Genomic DNA, 21,041 nt, shown 5'->3' on the forward strand with positions numbered 1-21,041 from the left:
TTAAATTAATTAAATATTGAAGGTATTTAGTTACATAAAATCTGTATAGTGACAAAATATATAAATAAAATCATTATGTTCAATTAGTGGTTCACCTAAGTCCTGGAACCAGCTCAGGGGGGGTCATGACCCCATGACCCCCCCCCCCTGGATCCGCCGCTGGTACTCGCACACTCAGAAACGTATCGTCAAAACTGCAGCTCATCAGACATGCAACTGTATAATCAATAGCTAATAAATCGTCTAAGCCAGCGGTCGGGGAATCAGGGTAAATTACCCCAAATTGGGGAAAATGAAATTTTGGGGGGTAAAAATGAAACTTTTGTGAGTAAAAAATATAATTTGAAGTGAAACTACTTTAGAATCGTTAAATTTTTTGTTATTGTTTTCTTTTCAAAATTATCATGGAGGCTATAATATGAAAGATAGTAAAAAGAAGCGATATCGTTTTTTTTTTGTTCTTCGCCATGGGGTAATATCAACTTACACGAAAATATTTTGGGGTAATAATTAAAAAAGTTCTCCGACCGCTGGTTTAAGCGATGTCATCTTAATAATTATAATGTTTTTTTTAGAGATATTATGACCTGGTAACTGAGACCTTTAAGTCATGTCTTATATTAATTTATATTATTCATATTTTTATGAAAAATTATTTTATGGAGTGAAATGAAATGAAGACAATTAATTTGAGACACTAATCAACTGGGATGAAATGAGATGAGATGATATGGGATGAAATATAATCTCAGTAAAATGGTGGTCATTTACTAAGATTTTTTCAGTGGACTTTTTGGAGGATCCCGAGAAGCTACGTCCAGCGGCTTAGTTTCATTTTCCCACATTTGTGCACTTTCACAGATATTAAACAGTTAATAAACCACCATTATTACACATTTAAACCCGAAGAAACACTAAATAGACAAAATAAAACAAATCACACAACTTCACTCCTCGCGTTCCCGCCAAAAAGTCATAATCGTAATGTGACGTCAGAAGTGTGTAGATTATCTGGTATTCTCCGGCTATAATATATGCATCGGTAAAATAGTGTTGCTAAAATGGGCATGGAACATATTAGGTGTATTTTCTATGACACGTAGTGTATTTATTATCTGTGAATCCTCGTTATTCTTATGTTACCCTATGATGTTACCCCACCGTTTGTTTTGACTTCAATGATGTCACCTGTTGAACTGTCAAATTTGAGCGGCATTTTAAAATATATGAACCTGTCATGGATTTTCTGTGTATTACGAGATATAAGTAGAAAAAAATAAAGTAGAAAAAGAAATTGGGTTCATCGTTGTTGGACAAACTCGAAGCATGGCCAAGTTAATCTCGTAATTTACATAATGATATGTTTATGTATTTGTTTGTCAGAAAATCTGTAAATTATTTGGTACTTGTCTACTCTCGAAGCTATGCATTCTACAAACGACATAGCGAAACTAAAAAAGTTCACGTTATCATTTACCAACAATAAACACAATAATATGAAACAAAGTAATAAATCTGGTACAAAACTTTATTTTCACTTATATATTTACATTCACTGTGTAACAGTTTATAGTCACTCAAGTCAAACGCGCACTTTGGTTGATCACATTAAAAAAGCATTTCAGTATTGCACGTCACTAATCTTCACAAAACAGAACCGAATATGAGTTTTAGTATTGCGTTGTGTCACGCGACTTCCGTTGTCTTCATACAAAACATTGAAACATTCGAGGGAAGTGTGATTCCGCGGCCGATTCCAGATCCCTGTGCCAATTTTTTTATCCATTACTGAAAAAAGTTTAACCCAACGACAATACTTTCACATTCTTAATATTCTTGTGTACACTAATGCTATTATAATTTAGAAATCCCAGTTTCTTAAATATGTGTAATATTTTCTCCATAATTGATTTCGTGTTCGCGAGCATCATTCGCACGGGTCACCGCTCATGATTCAGTAGTTCCAATCGCCATGGATAGATGTCGCTGTTTTTTTAAAATTCTGAATTTGAATTGGTAATCCATTTCTGTTTTTTCTATGTTTTTGAGCGTTTAATGCAATATTGTTTCTTTGTTCGATACAAAATGTATGTTCGCATGACTTCTAGTTGTCTTATCTGCGTTCGTCTATCGTTTATTCGAGTGAGGGGATAAATGTTATTGGTACGTCAATTTTTGATTTAGTACTATCAACAATAGATGGCGTGCGAATCGTTTCCTTAGAACCACCATATTGAAAAAAAATCGACACTTAGATTTGAAGCTGGAAATCTTTCTTTGAAGTGATCAATCGTACGTTTGGTTTCGATGTTCAGACTCCCATCTCCGTGTTGGTCCTCCCGTTGTGGGAGTCCGGTACGTCGATCCCGCGTTCAGAATTCCCGTTAAGACCGCCACGCTCACGGGAACTTAATTGTCAGAGATCTGCGGACAAACGCTACTGTTGGAATCGCTGTTTTATTTATTTATTGGTTAGTTGGGTGGACGAGCTCACAGCCCACCTGGTGTTAAATGGTTACTAGAGCCCATAGACATCCACAACGTAAATGCGCCACCCACCTTGAGATATAAGTTTTAAGGACTCAGTATAGTTACAACGGCTGCCCCACCCTTTAAGCCGAAATGCATTACTGCTTCACGGCAGAAATAGGCAGGGTTGTGGTATCCACCCGTGCGGACTCACAAGAGGTCTCCTACCACCAGTAATTATGCAAATTATAATTTGCGGGTTTGATTTTATTATATGATCCTTCACCGTGGAAGTCAATCGTGAACATTTGTTGAGTACGTATTTCATTAGAAAAATTGGTACCCGTCTAGGATTCGAACACCGGTGCATCGCTCAACACGAATGCACCGGACGTCTTATCCTTTAGGCCAATACGACTTCGACATCTTTAATTTCAACATCTTTAGACAAGATATCGAAATTAAAGTCAAGAGAATTGAGAGTTGAGTCTAAGGACAGTACTCAAAGCTCGTTTGAAAAAAAAAACGTAGCACATGAGTTTACCTAAGAGTCGCCATATCAAACCCTCTGATTTCAGATCGAATGTAATAGTTTTGAGTTCATACAACTAAGCAATATCAACAAATCAATATTGTAATTATATTGAAACTAGTTTATATTGAAGTCACCTTTAGTACGACCACCTAAGTACATTGCATTAAGATGCTCATGTTAAAAGTCGTCACAGTCAAAGTCAAAGTCGTCAAAGTCAAGACGAACAGACACGTTATTAAAAAAAAGTTATTAATATAAAAATAACTAATTAGAAGAGTATAATAGTCACCCATTGTCTCCTGTTGTAATTCTAGTTTGTACGCAGGATTGTCGTAGGGTGGTAGAGACGACTCTCTCGGAGCTGTTGGTACTGCTGCAATGTATACATCAAGTCATTAGTAAGCTCCGTCTCTACCGGCTGTTCAGCCGATATTGGGATCCACAGATAGCAATGACCTCAAATAGTAATGAAATTAACGATAGAATTTAAAGAAGTAGCTATAACTTTGGTGAAATAATAATAATGATTTTATATATAGCCAATATTGATGTATAATCTATGTCTGCTTTTGTTTTAGCCCTAAATGACATCACACGTAATGACGTAGCGTTCTGCCGAGTTTGGTAATGATGTCGCGCGATTAATACAAAAAGAATCGTCCGGCTCTTGACTGCTCTGACGTACCCAGCTACTTCCGCTACGAATTGGAAATTATAAGTGTATTGCGGTAGTGGTAGGAATAGCAGTAGGAGCCGCCCGTGCGGACGCGCCGTTTCACTTAAAATTAATACGCTTTAATTAGATTATTCTATATTTAAAAAAACAGTGTATATTTTCATATTGAATTAGTAAGATTTACAAAATGTCGTGGCCTGCAACCTCCTTGACAGGACATACGAGCCACAACGACCAGACATAGATGAAGACAGAGACTTGATAGGTGATTCGGAAAAAAACAAAAGAAAAGAAATGGAAGAGGACGAACGCCACTGGCAGTGATGATTCTTTTAAATGCCTTCATAAAAAGACATTTTTTTCTTACCTAAGCTGATAGCTTGCCTCAAGAGCCTTGAGAGGCTATTTCAGCGTAACCTTAACTAGTAGGTGAGCTCACGGGACTCAAACCGGAGTGATGCTAATACTGACCCTAGCAAAAGCAGTGCTTCGCAGAATCTACCACTAAATCGGAAACGCGACCCACTGAGAAGATTCGGCGAGAAACACAGTGGGCTAAAAAGACAAACGAAATATACGACAAATAAACGAACCGACCGTTCACAGTTTTTTTTGTATAGTTAAAACTTACGTGTGATGGGCACGGATCTAGGGCGGTGTCGTCTGACCACAACGAGCAGCAACAGTAGGGAGGTCAGCGCCCCCAGGGCCGCTAGCACTCCGGCGACGACCAGCCCTCCGTAGTAGTCCCCGCGCTCTGCACTGCGGCTGCCGGACACTGAGGATGCTTCGATTTCATCTAAAAATACACGAACAATCGCCTTGTTATTCCTGTTTACTCTTTGTCTCTAAGAAGATCGAATGTGAAGAAAAAATACCGTTGAATTTCCTGATCTATAAAATATGTAAAAGGTTTTGAGCATATGCGCTCCTGTGGCTCCTAATATTTGCGCCAACGCGTTGGTGTCATGTCTCCTTCAGCACCGATAGGGTGTCGTTTTTTTTTCTTTCCTACCTATGCTGATAGCTTTGAGAAGCTATATCAGCGTTACCCTAACGTGTAGGTGAGCTCTCGGGGCTCAAACTGGAGTGTTGCTAACACTGGCCCTAGTAAGAGCAGTGCATCGCAGAATCTACCACCGGATCAGAAACGCGACCCACTGAGAAGATCCGGCGAGAAACTCAGTGGGCTGTGTCTGTGGATTAATTTACTCGCCGAGCCCTTCGTCGCAAGCGACGGGTTCGGTGAGGACGGTGACCGGTGGTTGAGGTACCTAAAGCACCGTTAACGGATCGGGAGGATCCGTAATGAAGTGCTTAGGGCAACGTCGACAGTTTACCATTCGGTCCACAGGATTGGGTATGGGGGTGTCGTCTTTGCGGAAGACTGTTTATGTCCCTGTCACCAAGAAGGGTAATCGGTCGAATCCCTCGAGTTACAGGCTTACCGTGATAACCTCTTTGCTCTTTAAGCGGCTGGAACTAGTGATTAACACTGAGCTCCTAGGATATCTTGAGCGTCACCAGCTAGTCATTAACGAGGCCAAGAGATTAACGAATCCTCGAACAACATGGGCAATGGTCTTGCTGTGAGCCCTGATATCACGACAGGGTTTGTCATAAGCATTTCTATTCAAGCTAACATCTTACGAAGTTCTCCATTTCCCGTAGAACAGATGGCCAAACTGTTTTCTAATGGCAACCGCGCATTGGGAGATGCAGAGAAGATTGACCTACCACGAGAACCTTGGGAAGACCCATTTCTAGAACTGCCCATCTGTGAGCCGATGATGATAATGATACAAGCAATAAAAACCTGAATTACAAATTTAGCGCATTTTTTCCTTATTGCATAGATGTGTGGACGAGCTCACAGCTCACCTGGTGCTAAGTGGTTACCAGAGCCCATAGACATCTACAACGTAAATGCCGTCACACACCTTGAGATATAAGGTCTCAGTATAGTTACAACGGCTGCACCACCCTTCAAACCGAAACGCATTACTGCTTCACGGCAGAAATAGGTAGGGTGGTGGTACCTGCCTGTGCGAACTCACAAGAGGTCCTACCACCAGTAAAAATCGGGAGTCATTTTTAGCTGGTACACAGAGTGTAAACAATCCAGCACACTCACTGTCCACGTCCTCAGGCTCGTCCGCCGGCCTCGTGTTGATCTCCAGCACGTTGCTTGTCTTCACCTTCCCGTTCGTCAGGAATAGTTCGAGCCAAACGCGACATCTGTGTGGAACACGTTTTTCAAGTCAACAATATTAATTACAAAAATAACATTGAATGATTCGTTAAGCATACATACGTTTTTTAATTGCTCGGTGGGAGTTTTTTAACGTTCTCGATAGCGTCAAAGTTAACAGTTGGAACAGCGCCCCTAGCCGCAAACTTAGGCAAACGGTTACGCTATCGAGAAAGTTAAAAAACTCGCACTGAGCACACAGATAGCTGAATGAAATCACAGCGAATCTGGTGTTAAATGGTTAATGGAATCCATAAACATGGCGATGTGAAATCCCTCTGTGAGACGTGAAGTCGACGTCTTAATTGTATAAGGGCTGTCCTATCCTGCAAACGTATTACTGCATCTCGGTAATAACCTTCACAATGTTTTCAAAATGGTGATACCCTCCCAATGCCCATACGAGTAGTTACTAAATTTTTTTTATTGCCCTTGTAGGCAGAGTAGCACACGGCCCACCTGATGGTCAGTGGTTACCGTCGCCCATGGACTTCAGCAATGTCAGGAGTAGAGCCAAGCCGCTGCCGGTAGTAACAGACTTTTTTTTTTCATGTGGGCGGCAGGAAATCCCGACTCCACTGAGAAAGTGTCTCAGTGACCTACGGACTAAAACTTCCCTCCTGGTTATCTGTCCCTTTTTATTATGGGACAACCTTTATCCCTGTACTAGTCATTAGCCATTTTCAATTTGCATTCTTCCGTAACAGACGTTACTAGACGGCTTGCAAAATAATTAACCTTGAATCCGGTTCCAGGCCGCTGAGAGTGAGCGTGGTCGGCGCGTCCCTCGCGGCGAGTGTGAAGGCGTCGTGCTCCCTCCCCGCAGCCCGCGCCCCGCCCGCCGCCCGCCGCCCGCACGAGTGCGCGGCTCGGTACACGCGCACCCAGCGCTCGGCCGGCGCCGGCACGCCGCGCCACGACACCTGCACCGCGCCCGCGCCCACCGACAACGCCTCCACCGTCACCGACCAGTTGTACGGATCTGGAACGAACAAGGCTCTATCAAATATTTTTGATCTCTCGGATCACAGCTGACATCATCAATATACCGGATGACTGCGTAGTTGTTTTCGAACGGACTATTATTGTTAAATTTTTTTTTCATCCTTGACGTTTAGGTGAGCTCACGGGGCTCAAACCGGGAGTGTTGCTAACACTGGCCCTAGCAAGAGCAGAGCCACAACCCACTGAGAAGATCCGGCGAGAAACTAAGTGGGCTGTGTTGATTTCCTCGTCGAGCCCTTCGTTGCAAGCGACGGGTTCGGCGAGGACGGTGACCGGCTATTGTTAATACAAGAAAGACCCTTCCAAAATCGTGAGTTTTTAAATTTAAAATATAAAGGGCCAAGTGACCAGTCTGGCTGAAACCCCACATACCGGTATAAGGCGCAGTGGTAAACTCCACGCGACCAGGGTCTATCAGTTCTGTGTTACTCCGCGGAGGAGGGATCAGGACCAGCGAGGCTTCGTATGGAGTTCCGGGACGCAGCTCGTGCAATTCTACTGCAGGTCTGCTGTGGTGGAGGAGCTCCGTCATGCTGTATATAGGAGTGCCAACTGGACGATACCTTTAAAAAAACATTATTATCATTGACTTAAGCGTATGAATAGTATTTGTTAAGAAAAAAAGTAATGACTCCAAACTCAGTGTACGGCCCCCGGTACATAACACAGGAGAAAATCCTAGGTTATAAAATATGGAAAGTGTTTTTTTCTTTTCTTGATAAAACTGATATTTCCTGTTCGAGAAAGCTAAGACACTAACTAAGTCATTGGCTCTGTGGAGGTGTAGAATAGCGTTACTTCATTCCTTCCCGTGACGGTCGTAAAATGCAACTAAAGGATTCACGACAGAATGGATGGTTGTATTCTTTGAGCGTACTGCAATCGCCAACTAGTGGTTGGAGGTGTGTGAACACACGGGTAGGTATCACCATCCTTCTTATATCTGCTGCGAGCCGGTCTTGCGTTCTAGTTTGAAGGGTGAAACAGCCGTTATACAATATTAAGAGAGCAACATTCCTGTTTCTATGGGTTCCAGTAATCACTTAACATCGTAAACACCTTCACCTATCTAAGTAGTTAGAATCTAAATTCCTACGCCTCATAATGCCATTTGATTAATTTCGTTGCGAGACCCAAGAGAAGCTAGCTTTTCTGTTGGGTTACCTGATCTTCATCGTTAAGTATTTTGGCTACAAAGAAGTAACTATTACGACAGTGATGGGCCAGGCTGGTAACCGGTACACCTCATCAAATCTATTAAACTGCACACACCTGACTTGTATGCCATCAATGTACTGCAGTTCTTCCTCAGAGAAGCGTCTCCAGCTGAGCTGTGCTGTTGTATCGTTGACTTCCAAAACTGTTAGTTTACTGTCAATTTCTTTGCGTTTCTCTTCAACCGGTGTTTCGATCTGAGGATAATTAATTTCGAAATCGTACAGTTACAAAATACACAAACGGGGTCCTTGAAAACTAATTAGCTGTCATAATCCCATCTATATTTACCCGAAGCAGCCATTAACTCCAGTTTGGAGAATGGGATAACCGCGAGTAAGTCAGACACGATCGTTTGCTCCCAAATTAGTTTTTCCAATTGCAATTCCATTTCATTCTTTTTTCCAATTGCAATTCCATTTCACAAAACATTTTTTCTGAATTGGGAATCGAACCGACGACAATCGGAATAGTAGTCAAAAACTAACTACAGCTCTACTGAATCATCATCAGCCTGTATCTTCTCTCCACTGCTGGATGTAGGCCTCTCCCATAGTCCGCTACAATGAGCGATCCTCCGCCTTCCGCATCCAATCTTTCTTAGAATATCTAATCTTTAGGGCTATGTCGGTTACTTTGGTTCTATAACGGATTCCCTCATTTCTGACTCGACCCATCAAGGAAACTCCGACCATACACCTTGCCATAGCACGCTGAGCGACTTTGAATTTACGGACCAGACCTACGGTCAATGTCCACTTTTCAGCGCCATATATCATGACCGCCGGTCTGTTATATAAGATCTCGACGTCACAGAGAGTGAGATTTTGTGACTTCTATGAATATTACAATTAGGTAGTATTGAAAAGTTATTCACCTTAAGGGAATCAAGGGAGAATGGACAGAAAGGTAGAAGCTAATAATAATACATGTTTTTGTTTCGCATGATGTTTGATGACTTACAGTCGGCGCGTCCTGGGTCCGAACAGTATAGACTTCGCTTTTCGGTTCAACGGGTAAGTTGTGGAGGTAGAGCTTCGCCCGGATCTTGTACGTTGTCGACGGCTTCAGGCCTGTCAGTCGGAACTCCAAGCGCGGCGTGGTCAGCACCTCGTCAGCCGGAGCGAACACTTGGGAACTCCATTGAGATACATCTTCGTCTCTAGAGAAGAAATATTGAAGTGATTCATTACCTATTACAAACAGAACTCGAGTTCAACACTTCGCAGAAATCTAGCCATAAAATTAAATATCGTTCTATGTTTGATGCTGTGTCTATCGCGAGGACGTCGGATTTGAAAGCTGAAATAGTGGTTATTCCAATGCGATTGAGACTTCGATTTCTTGTCTCGGGAAATTGGTTTCGCAGCTTTGAAAATAATGTCCCAGTTGGTTTAAAATACAATAAGTACATATTTCAGTAACTCAAAAACCACCACGCTAGTAACATGTCGATTTAAAAATTAGATATTTTGTTTTCTTTCTGCGATTATCAAATCAGAACCTTAGGTCAAAGTAATGAAATTAATACTGTTCTTGATTCTTGATACGTGCGCAAATTTGAACTTGGTGAAAATTAGCATTGAAATATCCATTACTTATTAAGTGTCTATTTCTATCTGTATTGTACTATCAAATTTATATAGTAAGTACTTACACCTTATCAGTATATCTCAAGTCCACGCTTCCACGTAGTCCTACCAGAACCGGAGGAAGTCCGAACATCATCTTCACACTGTTCGGAGAATCCGCTTGAAGACTAATTACAGATAGTTTCTTATTAACTTCTCCATAGTTCGTTGGCATTGAAAATCCTGGAGGTAATCCTGGTATGCCCGGCTCCAAGGGATTGCTGGGACGATGAATGTTATTCTGGTCGTAATCTGGAATATCGTCTTGCGGAAAGTGGATCTCTGGGGGAATAGTTGGAAGGAAGGAGGGTTGTTGGGGACGAGAATCTTGTTGAGGGAATCCTGGTGGTGGCGGTGGTGCTTCGCCTATAAACAAAGTTTAATGCTATAAAGAACAATATCGAAAAACGTTAACTATAATACAAATAAGTAATTGAAAAAGGTTGAAGAAGTTTTTATTGTGAGAGTTATGAGTGCGATGATGAAGTCGTGTGATAAAATATATAGTTAAGTCACAGAAGGTCAGTCACGTGTCTAACTACTGATACAAGGGGTAGTCCAAGGCTAGGTCACTGACCTGCCGCGATATCTTGGCTCTTGTCAGCAGATCGTCCTAGGTTCCTATTTACTTCTGATTCAACTTCCATCTGTCCGAGCAAATGTTCAAGGTCTAAGGAAGTATACTTTTTCCCAACGGGTTGAGAAATCTTTTCGTTTCCCGTCAATGTTGATTTTGTGTCCATTTTAAGATTCGGCACTGCCCTTAGTAAGACTGTTTCATAAGGGTTCGGTGATTTTGTCAATAAATGAGTATTCTGATCTGGCGTCCACAAACCCTTAGTTAGAACATTATTGTTGGGCTTTAAGGTATGGATATCTTTTGTTTTCAACATGGTAACGTGTTTTCTGGTATTGTGCAGAGAAGCATCAGTTTTTGTATTAAACAAAAATGGAGGATTTGAATTTGCGGAGTAGGTAGAAGAAATATTAACTCTCCTCGGTTCAAAATAACTAGGAGTAGCTTGTTTAGGGTGTGAAAAAATTTTGTTTTGTTCCGAGTTGTACGAATGTATTGTAAGTGGAATCTTCGTCGGACCCTTTGAATGATCATGGTTTGGTAAAAACAGGTCTAGATTTGGTAATTGTGAAATGGGAACTTTTTTGACAGGTTCATGTACATGATAATCAAGGTTCAAAGAGTCTGGATAGAAATGTATATCTTTTGATTCAGTACCTGTAGACTGTAGTAAATTATGAAATTTATCATCAGACACGATAAAATGTGGTTTATCTTTATAGAGCGGACTTTTCTGATAAGACTTTGCATGGTAAGTCGATTTTGTGATTGGATCCAGCAGCTCAAATTTATTTGGTTCCGGGGGAGACAATTTCCAATCAACGTTGGACGTCACAAATGGAGTATCAGCGTGTATAATTTTCAATGGAGACTCCATATCGTCCAATGTAAAAACTGTGATATTATCATTGGGGACATAGTTACTTGGAGTCACATAGTATTTCGGGACGCTACTTGTCAAGGGAATCGGGTTGAACGTTTTCAGAACTTTAGGAAAAGATTTCACTGGACTCAAATGTCTGTAAAAGTCAATGGGGTCGGTCGTGAGCGGCGGAGTTGGTAGGATTGGAGAGAGAGTCGGTGAGGATGGAGAGATTCGTGTCACATAGTTTTGGTCTGGTCCTATGAATGTCGGCATGCTATGACTTTGTTTTGTTGTTCCGACGCTTTCGGCTGCAAGCAACAACGTTCATGAGTGACATGCAAATGATGATAAGTGATTAATGACTTCTGTTTGTGGAGTTTGAAGTATCTATTTTTCTGGTATCGCAACTGTCTCAATTGCTAAAGATCAAGATCATGTTTGTCAAATAAATTATTATATATTGGCCAAACTTTGAATGTTTGTCAATAGGTTTATGCATTGCTAAAATTTCAGATAAATAGACCATCAAACCCATAAGAGACGTGTATATAATGTCCCACCACCTCAAAAGAATCGAGATATTTACCATTGGGTACACATCCCCATTCCTTACAACAATCCTCGTCAGATATATTAACGGGTGCCGGCCTGTGCAAAGGTGGACATCTGAAATTTTGAGGCGGAACCGCTGGTAATGGAGAGCAGACCTCCTGGCAGTCCAGCTCTCCGTTCTCGCAGAAACAGCGTTGCTCGCAGCCCGTGAGGTCGAGCGGGACTTCGCTCCAGTTAGGCACACTGATATAGTAAAATTGTTGAAGTATACGTTTTTTTTATTGCCTTTGTAGGCAGACGAGCATACGGTCCACCTGATGGTAAGTGGTCACCGTCGCTCATGGACGTCAACAATGCCAGGGAAGCTAAGCCGCTGCCTACCATTAAGTACTCTCCGCAAGCCTTGTTTGAAGAAGGACATGTCATAGCGCTCGGAAAACACCATGGAGCGGAGTTCATTCCAAAGCCTTAGAAAAAAACCTGAGTTAAATATAAGTTTATGAATAATCAATTTAGTACAATATTTTTTATCAAATACTTAATGACCAGCAAGATTTTTACAGCATAATTTGCATAATTACTGGTGGTAGGACCTCTTGTGAGTCCGGACGGGTAGGTACCACCACTCTGCCTATTTCTGCCGTGAAGCAGTAATACGTTTCGGTCTGAAGGGTGGGGCAGTCATTGTAACCATATAACTTATATCTCAAGGTGGGTGGCGCATTTACGTTGTAGATGTCTATGGGCTCCAGTAACCACTTAAAACCACGTGGGCTGTGAGCTCGTCCACCCATCTATGCAATTGAAAAAATAGAAGATTTAGTATTTTATTAGAACCATAAAAAAAATTATAAAACATTATGTAGAAACAAGTATACTTTTAAGGATTTCAGTCTGTTAAATATCATTGAGATATTAAGAAAAACATTACCTCCGATATATTTTCAAAAGTTAGGTGGCTCCGATATTATGAGTAATTGTGATCACTAATCATCGAAATCCTTTGATTTTAAAATATAAAAAAAAAACAAATAGCTTCTTTGTAATAATTACTACTCTCCTTAGCCGATTTTGGCCACGGCGACCACTTCGTTTCTAATTGTCACTGTGTGCTAACATAATAATATGTGCTGTCTGTGGCTAACATAGCCGATCTTATTCCTAAATCACATAAACTTTGTACCCCGTTTTTACTAAAATTGGAAAGACGGAGAAGTGTCAAATTTTCCACACATAGTTTATATATAGAAACCGTGTAGAATGCTTTTTTTTAAATATGCATAATAATACTTTAAATCGATAAAAACAATATGACACACACTACCATGTATTTGACACACACACGCATATATACTCTTTTGTTTATTGTTAAAGTCTGTGGTCGAATTGAGAATAGATTAATATTGTTTCTCTACAGTGTATATATATAAAGGCTTGGCTAAATTTGTTAAAAGAGATCTATGCTAAGTCTTTGATAATAGACTCTGAATAATGTTCAAACTTATATTTTTAAATTTCGACTATAATTATAGCTAACCACTGGTTATAATAATTGTAAGAGACAGCGCAATGATAAGAGTAGATACTTACGCGACTCCTTTGTAATGGCAGGTTCCATCGCTGAGGCACCTGGCAGACCGCGGGCAGCAGTTGGGCGGCACCGCGGGCGGTGAGGGCGCCCAGCGCACGCAACCCTTGGACATCAACTCCAAGCCCACATGCGACGGACACACCAGGGCCGCGCACTCCCGCTTATTCGGGCCGGTACACTCGCACAACTCCGAGCATCCGATATGGAACTCTTCGCCTGGTGATAGATTTTTCGTTTTTTCCTATCTAAGCTGATAGCCTTGAGAGGCTATTTTAGCGTAACCTTAACTAGTAGGTGAGCTCACGGGGCTCAAACCTGACGAAGTTGCTCACACGAGCCGGGCTTCGCAGAATCTACCACCGTATCGGGAACGCGACCCACTGAGAAGATCCGGCGAGAAACTCAGCGAGCTGTGTCTGTGGGTTAATTTACTCGTCGAGTCTTTCGGCGCAAGCAATGGGTTCGACGAGAACGATAACCGGTAGTGACCGAGTGGTGCTAGTTTAGTTGTATAATTTGGATCTTTGTCCAAAATCGCAAATTGCAGATTGAAATGTTCAAATTCAAGTCGTAAGTATATTGATAGGTTCTTCAATGATACAAGATCGCTAAAAGTACTTGTTGTACAAACGTAATATTAAATTTGATAAATGTTAAAAAGCTATAGGGAAATCTCACAAGATTCTATTATATCGTAATGGCCACCGATCCTTCAATTCAGTACGCATTCGGTAAGAAAATGCAGCATTTTTTCAACAAACAATTATATTGTGTTATTATTATATTGCAATATTTTCAACCGCAATACCTTCACGCTGAATGTAGAACTTCCCCAAGACTAGTCATGGCGACCGCTTCTACATTATCATTTTTTTATTTATTGTGAAAAACTTACCAATTTCATAAAACTTTCCATTTTCATAACATCCCTCTTTGGTATCGTTTCTCATATCTTCTACCTTCACTTCATTCTCAGCGAAGGCTGTTGTGGTTATAGTGAAGTTAAATTTAGTACCGGTTTCTTTTGTTTTCAGAATGTAATCTTTACCGCCGTCAAGATTAAGAATCAAATTCGAGTACTTAAGTTCTACGTCTTGATATGTTTTTCCGCCATCATCGCTCAATAGTAAATGAACTGGATCTTCAGTTGTGTTCACGTGAATGAGATTGACTTGGACTGAGTTATTGTTCAGTACTTTGACTGAGCCAATGGGTTCAGCTAAGACGAGGGGTCTACTGGTAGATTTTAATTCTTCCGACATATCAAAGCTTCTTGCCGTCTGCAAAATAAGTAGTTACATGATAATGTAGTAATTCACTTGGTAAATTGACAAATCAAATAGAAACTGTTCGTGTGTCTGCTTTGAAGATTTATGTCCAAGTTAAGATTTTGCTTTGGAACTGACTGATTTAAATTGCTCTACCAGATTAAAGATTAAATATTAAAATTAAAGATTGCTATATATTTAAATATCACTACATTAGTGCTTATTCGTCACATAGTAACTGTTGAGAAATCCGTTTATCTTATTTACTCAAATTGGCGTAAACTTGTAAACATTTTATGAACTAATTAGAAAAAACCGAATCCAACACAATGCTTAATAAACTTTCGATATTAAAACAGTTTACAGATGTAATAAGACAAAATGAATTTCAAAATCCAAAACGGGAAACAAACATAGCTTTTTATAGACTTAGTCAAGAAAATATTCAATCAACCAAACAGATGAAAAGATTATAGAACCTGACGAAATATGTCAAATTATTAACACTGAAAAATAACACTAATGAATAGAACGCTTGATAAAATAGAAAAAGTTTCGCTCCGGAGACTAGTGGTGACTAGCGATATAATCTCATCGATAAGAGCAAGAGTAATAAAGTATTTTTTAAGTCCCTTTCAAAGGTTTACGATTCGGATTTTTGTCGAATTGCTTCTATTGTCAATAGCTACCGCTGTATTATTGACATGATTCAAACATTTTTAATAAGCTTTTATTAACTTCAGACGTATGTCATGTATGTAACGGAATCTTTCAACATGATTTCGATCTTCAAAACGTCGGATTAACTCGAAATTAAGTATACTTATTAAGGACCGATATCAATTCAATATTAAAAAAATTATTGAAAAAATTGAAATTTAACTAAAAAAATGAAAAATAAATAATATCTTAAAAAAACTAACAAAATACGTTTTTATTAAAATCCAACTAAAAATAGAAAATTAACTGTAATAAATTTGAATTAAAATTAGTGTAAGAAAAAACGCGTGGGGTGCATGGTATCAGTAGTTATAAATATTTTATGAACAGATATGAGTAGAAGGGTTATTTTGATAATATCCTGAAAAGCACTCCACGCTTTTTTTACAATAAAATTATTTTTCTTACACTATTTTTAATTCAAATTTATTACAATTAATTTTCTATTTTTTAATTGGATTTTCAATAAAAGCGTATTTTGTTAGTTTCTTTAAACTATTATTTATTACAGTTAAGATTAGTTTTCTTACAGACGTCGCCTGTGTTACCTCACTAGTGCTTGTCGTAGATGTGACGTTATCAGGCGGTTCTTCGTGAACGTCTTGTGATACATCGCACACTTGGATCTCGCAACACGCGTCATTCGGATCTTGGACGTTGATACATTTCTCGGACGGACTGTATTGTTTGCATCTAGGATATCAGGGAGATAGCTTTAATGAGTAAGCTAGTGTGATGTGTATATAAAGTTTTAGTTTATTCGTCATTTGCATACGTCGAATTTTCTTTTTTTTTATTGCTTAGATGGGTGGACGAGCTCCCAGCCCACCTGGTGTTAAGTCGTTAAGCCCATAGACATCTACAACGTAAATGCGCCACCCACCTCGAGATATAAGTTCTAAGATCTCAGTATAGTTACAACGGCTACCCCACCCTTCGAACCGAAACGCATTACTGCTTCACGGCGGAAATAGACGGGGTGGTGGTACCTACCCGTGCGGACTCCCAAGAGGTCCTACCACCAGTAGGCTCCAACGCCTTTGGCATTGATGTTGCCAATGTCAAAGTATTTACAAAAATGACCGGTACTTAGAGAGGAAAAAAAATACTAAATCTAAATACAAATAAATTTGGTCGGTTTTTCCATACGCGAATCTGTGGTTTTAAGAGCAGCACAAACAAAATAAATATATGTTAGACTAACTACTTTAGAGATAAATATTAAAGTTTTAGTTTATTCGTCATTCGCATACGTCAAATGCCTGAAATTTCCATTTGTTTCAAGTGAACGATTCTTACCGAGGTTTGCACGTAGCTACAGAATTCGGTTCGCACGTGCAGCTCTGTTCACATCCGATATTCCATCTGGTCCCGACCGGGTATGTATCGTTCCCGTAGCGGCAAACATCTAGTTTCATTGGCTTAGTATCTGTAAGTTAGATAACGTTATATGATAAGTACAAATAACCGAAGTCTTTACATAGTCATCGTGGCCTAAAGGATAAGACGTCCGGTGCGTTCGTGTTGAGCGATGCACCGGCGTTCGAATCCCAGGCTGGTACCAATTTTTCTAATGAAATACGTATTCAACAAATGTTCATGATTGACTTCCACGGTGAACATCGTGTAATAACAACATAAGGGCTGTGAACTCGTCCACCCATCTAAGCAATAAAAAAATATATTGTATCGATATGTACAAAATTCAGATAGTTGTCGCCATTATAGATTATCAAACGATCTATTGCTCGGTGATAAATTGATTGGTTTCTAATCTTCACTAAAGTTTTATTATCTGGTTAAAGTAAAACATAATACACATTCACTTAATCAAGTAAGCAAACCTTCCACGTTGGCCTCAAGCTAGAATTATCCCCAATTACTAAGACAAACAAAGATGCATTTGTATCTAGACACCGAAAAACCTTTCATAAAGATGGCGGATAATAGAACCAAAAACCCATAGAACAGCTGTCAATTACTCGATCAGCGAAGTAATTAATTGCAGCCTTCGTCCAGTGATAAGCCAATCGACCCGACGAGTCCGCACGGGTGGGTACCGCCGCTCTGTCTATTTATACCAAGAAGCACTAATGCGTTTCGGTTTGTGCAGGCGTTGTACTGTAAAAATTGAGACTTAGAACTCAGGTTTCAAGATGATCGCCGGCATTGACGTAGTTAATCCATACATAGTAGGCTCCATCTTCATCCAAATCCATCATGTTTGCGACGAAAAAAATATAGTAATGGTGAAACATACCTCCATTACCAGTGGAACAAGCGATAATAGAGCAGCAGCTGTCCACAGGAGATTCAAAGCATAAGGGATCGTTCAATCTTCGCCCGCTGCGAATGTAAGGATGTTTACAGCGCGGTGAACATTCGAAAACGCCGCCCGGAGTACACTCACATGATTCTTCGCATCCACGATCCATATGATCACCGATCTGATTGGAAAGAAAATCATATTCTAAGATTTTTTTAAATGCCTTCATAGACTACTCTTCAAACCTTGCTCGAAAAAGGACTTGCAAAAACGCGCAAGCTCTCCCAATAATTTTATCTTATCTTATATATTTATTTATACCTTTATACGAGCAATTCTTGTATATTATATATAATCTGAATCTCGGAAACGGTTCTAACGATTTTTATAAAATTTAGTATACAGGGGATTTCGGGGGCGATAAATCGATCTAGCTACGACTTATTTTCATATTATTTGTGTCTTTTTAACTCACGTGTTCACTTAAAAATGCCTAAACAATCTTGGAATATTTCATCATTTTATCAATATGTAATTCGTATTTAAATATTATTTCTAAAAAACACAATTTATCAAAAAAATATAAAACCGGTCATCGTCTAGTTGAACTTATGACACAAAATACAGATAAAATTGAAATACGTATCATAAATTGTTGATAGCCGCCATAATTTAACACATTCTTCGCATTCAAATGTATCATGTAACATGGACCATTCTTTATCTAAATTTAGAAGCTTTCGTGACTTATCAGGCCAGTGCACTCGTATCGATTGATACCACTCAGGCGGGTTACAAATACTTTGGCAGGTAAAATATTTTTAAGGAAATGTACACCTTACGCGACCGTTTTCCGCAATAAATGAATAAAATCGTGCTATAAATTGAACCCAGAAATTAAATGTACGGTATTGGTAGGTCGGCCGTACAGCGAGTCTAAAGCAAGCTAGCACCATCTTGCCCATTCCGACAGTGAATGAATTATATATATGCGTTATGAAAAACACTTGAGACATCCATCTAGTATCTTAAGATGGATGTCGCCACTTCATGAGTACTCAACTTCTAGTCAGTCATGAGATCAAACATTTATTGAAAGCTAAATGGTTTACATAGAAAACTTCAGTGGTGGTCCAATGTAAAAAAAAAACCAACCTTATAACTGATTTCGTTTTCTTTGCAGGTTCCGATTTCATCCGAGCCCCGTTCGTTATTCAATAAATGATGGAAAGGCGCTTGTAAATTTGAATAAAATTTGTCCGGGATATTCTTGTTCTTATGATCGTGTATCCTCGGAACTTCGTCGTCTTCTTCATCAAGATTTACGTCACTCAAATCCAAACCCTTTTTACTGTTCTTCTCGATAGTCTGATTGTGCAGTGCGTTCGCGAAGTTTTGAAGTTCATCTACATTTAAATTGAGTAGTCTAGGTTGTGGTTTTGGTTCGATAGCTTCTTGAGCTTCTGTTGTCACTTCTGCTTCGGTCACGTTTTCTGTTACTTCTATTATTCTTGGTGTAGGAGTTGAGATTGGAGGTAATGTCTCTAGTGTTTGTGATGACGTAGTTGATGGCACTTCTTCTTCGTCGTTAGCTATTTTACCTGTAAATAGTATAAGTAATTTTAATTAATTTGAAGTATGCTTTAAATAAGTTTCAAGGTCTCAGTATTATAAACATCGAACCAACCAGTTTAACAAATTGATTTTATATCCTCGTGTACAACAAAAACTTAAATAATTTCATAGCTTATGGGTCAATTAATGTAATCGTTAATACCGCAAGCATTTATAAAGTGCGGATGTATAAATAAAATGCGTCAACTGATCAAAAAGTGGATCACGGTCAATAATCGAGATATACTGGTCACTGGCTTAGATAGTACGATATTTTACCAAAGACCTTAACAGGAGACAATAAGGCTTAAACTCTATTGCAAATTTAATCGGAAATAGAGCCCTGAAATTGATTTGTTCGATGTCCGATCTTGATTTTTATTTACGGCTTCGGAAACAAATTGTAGTTTAAAAGTTTTGTTACTTATTGACACACGATTCAATTGTAAGCATGTTTTTTTGAGCTCACAAGGCTCACGTGATTTTAAGTGATTAGCAGAGAGATTTCACACCATGAATTGAAATGTGAGATGGAACAGTCAAAATTGTATTATTGTATAGCAGCTGTTTAAATATTAAGACCAGAACGCTCGCATGTGGCTTACATTGCGGCATTATGTTAGTCAGGTGGCCTCACAAATTAATATGACATTCGGGCTCACAATATCAATAAAGAATCACCAGTAATATATATTTATATGTTCTTCATTTTAGACTCACAGCCACATTCAGTGTGCCTCGTATAAGAATCGCTGGTTTGAGACTGGGCTGGTCGCGAGAAAATTTATAATTTTTTTTTCCCTAATCGGTTTGTGTTTATTTTTATCGAATAATTAGCGAAGAACAATGAATAACAACAAACCTTTGGCGTGCCTACGCTACGGCGCTAAATAACAAACACGTTTTGAGCCAGTAAGGTCATCATCAGTTACATCGGCTGTGCGTTATCAAATAAACCGATCTCTCGTGTGCCGCTTTGACGAGTAATATCCTTATCGATGAAAACTGATTAAATCTCTCACTAATGTGAATATGAAAGTCGATAAGCAGTACTGTTTCTGCTTATTAATCTTCGGTAACACATTGTATGCACAAATCACGTCGGGGTCACCAGTTGTAGGTATACGACAAAGGGAAGATCTTCCACCGAGCGGGAAGCGATATTGCTCGGTAGACCGACGGTCCGAATGTTTTTGTTCGGAGCTTGTATATATGCTTATCTTGCTTAGCTTATCTTGAAAATGTCGTAAGCGAGATTCAGGCATTTTTCAAATAACTTCTGTCCTATGAACCGGTCATCGTTCTCGTCGAACCCGTCGCTTGCGACGAAGGGCTCGGCAAGTAAATTAACCCACAAACACAGCCCGCTGAGTTTCTCGCCGGATCTTTTCAGTGGGTCGCGTTTCCGATCCGGTGGTAGATTCTGCGAAACACGGCTCTTGCTAGGGTTCGTGTTAGCAACATCGTCAGGTTTGAGCCCCGTGAACTCACCTACCAGTTAAGGTTACGCTGATATGGTCTCTCTAGACCATCAGATTAGGTAGAAACAAAATGTCCTATGATGGCTACCGCCACAAATGTAATAAATATAATGTAATTTTCAAATTGAATTCGAAAAAAGATATTGATTAATAAAATATCAATATTGTTTAGTGATTTCCTGTGCTCGTAGTACACGACTTACTCCAAGTACCACATTGGATGACCTCAAGTCGGCCTCAGCCAGATGTAGGTTACGCTTAGAGTAATAATTACCGGTTCGTAACAGATTTATTCACGGCTATTTCAAATAGACATTACTATGAT

At 39.6% G+C, this 21,041-nt stretch overlaps 1 protein-coding gene across 1 annotated transcript in view; it reads right to left on the reverse strand.

Annotated features, from left to right (window-relative positions):
• Nucleotides 1-1,510: 1,510 nt before the first annotated feature.
• Nucleotides 1,511-21,041, reverse strand: part of sas (stranded at second) — a 58,434-nt gene continuing 38,903 nt past the window's right edge. The window contains exons 3-18 of the mRNA XM_028178953.2: nucleotides 18,777-19,222; nucleotides 17,616-17,802; nucleotides 16,655-16,784; nucleotides 15,904-16,048; nucleotides 14,263-14,647; nucleotides 13,367-13,583; nucleotides 11,811-12,019; nucleotides 9,809-10,148; nucleotides 9,115-9,313; nucleotides 8,209-8,348; nucleotides 7,309-7,499; nucleotides 6,670-6,913; nucleotides 5,815-5,918; nucleotides 4,312-4,479; nucleotides 3,294-3,377; nucleotides 1,511-2,424 (exon numbers count right to left, since the gene is read on the reverse strand). Coding sequence (XP_028034754.2) covers nucleotides 2,417-2,424; nucleotides 3,294-3,377; nucleotides 4,312-4,479; nucleotides 5,815-5,918; nucleotides 6,670-6,913; nucleotides 7,309-7,499; nucleotides 8,209-8,348; nucleotides 9,115-9,313; nucleotides 9,809-10,148; nucleotides 11,811-12,019; nucleotides 13,367-13,583; nucleotides 14,263-14,647; nucleotides 15,904-16,048; nucleotides 16,655-16,784; nucleotides 17,616-17,802; nucleotides 18,777-19,222 — 3,197 coding nt within the window. The 3' untranslated portion in view covers nucleotides 1,511-2,416. The remainder of the gene's footprint in view (nucleotides 2,425-3,293; nucleotides 3,378-4,311; nucleotides 4,480-5,814; nucleotides 5,919-6,669; nucleotides 6,914-7,308; nucleotides 7,500-8,208; nucleotides 8,349-9,114; nucleotides 9,314-9,808; nucleotides 10,149-11,810; nucleotides 12,020-13,366; nucleotides 13,584-14,262; nucleotides 14,648-15,903; nucleotides 16,049-16,654; nucleotides 16,785-17,615; nucleotides 17,803-18,776; nucleotides 19,223-21,041) is intronic.

Source organism: Bombyx mandarina, chromosome 25, assembly GCF_030267445.1.
Source record: "Bombyx mandarina strain Sakado chromosome 25, ASM3026744v2".
NCBI classification, from domain to species: Eukaryota; Metazoa; Arthropoda; class Insecta; order Lepidoptera; family Bombycidae; genus Bombyx; species Bombyx mandarina.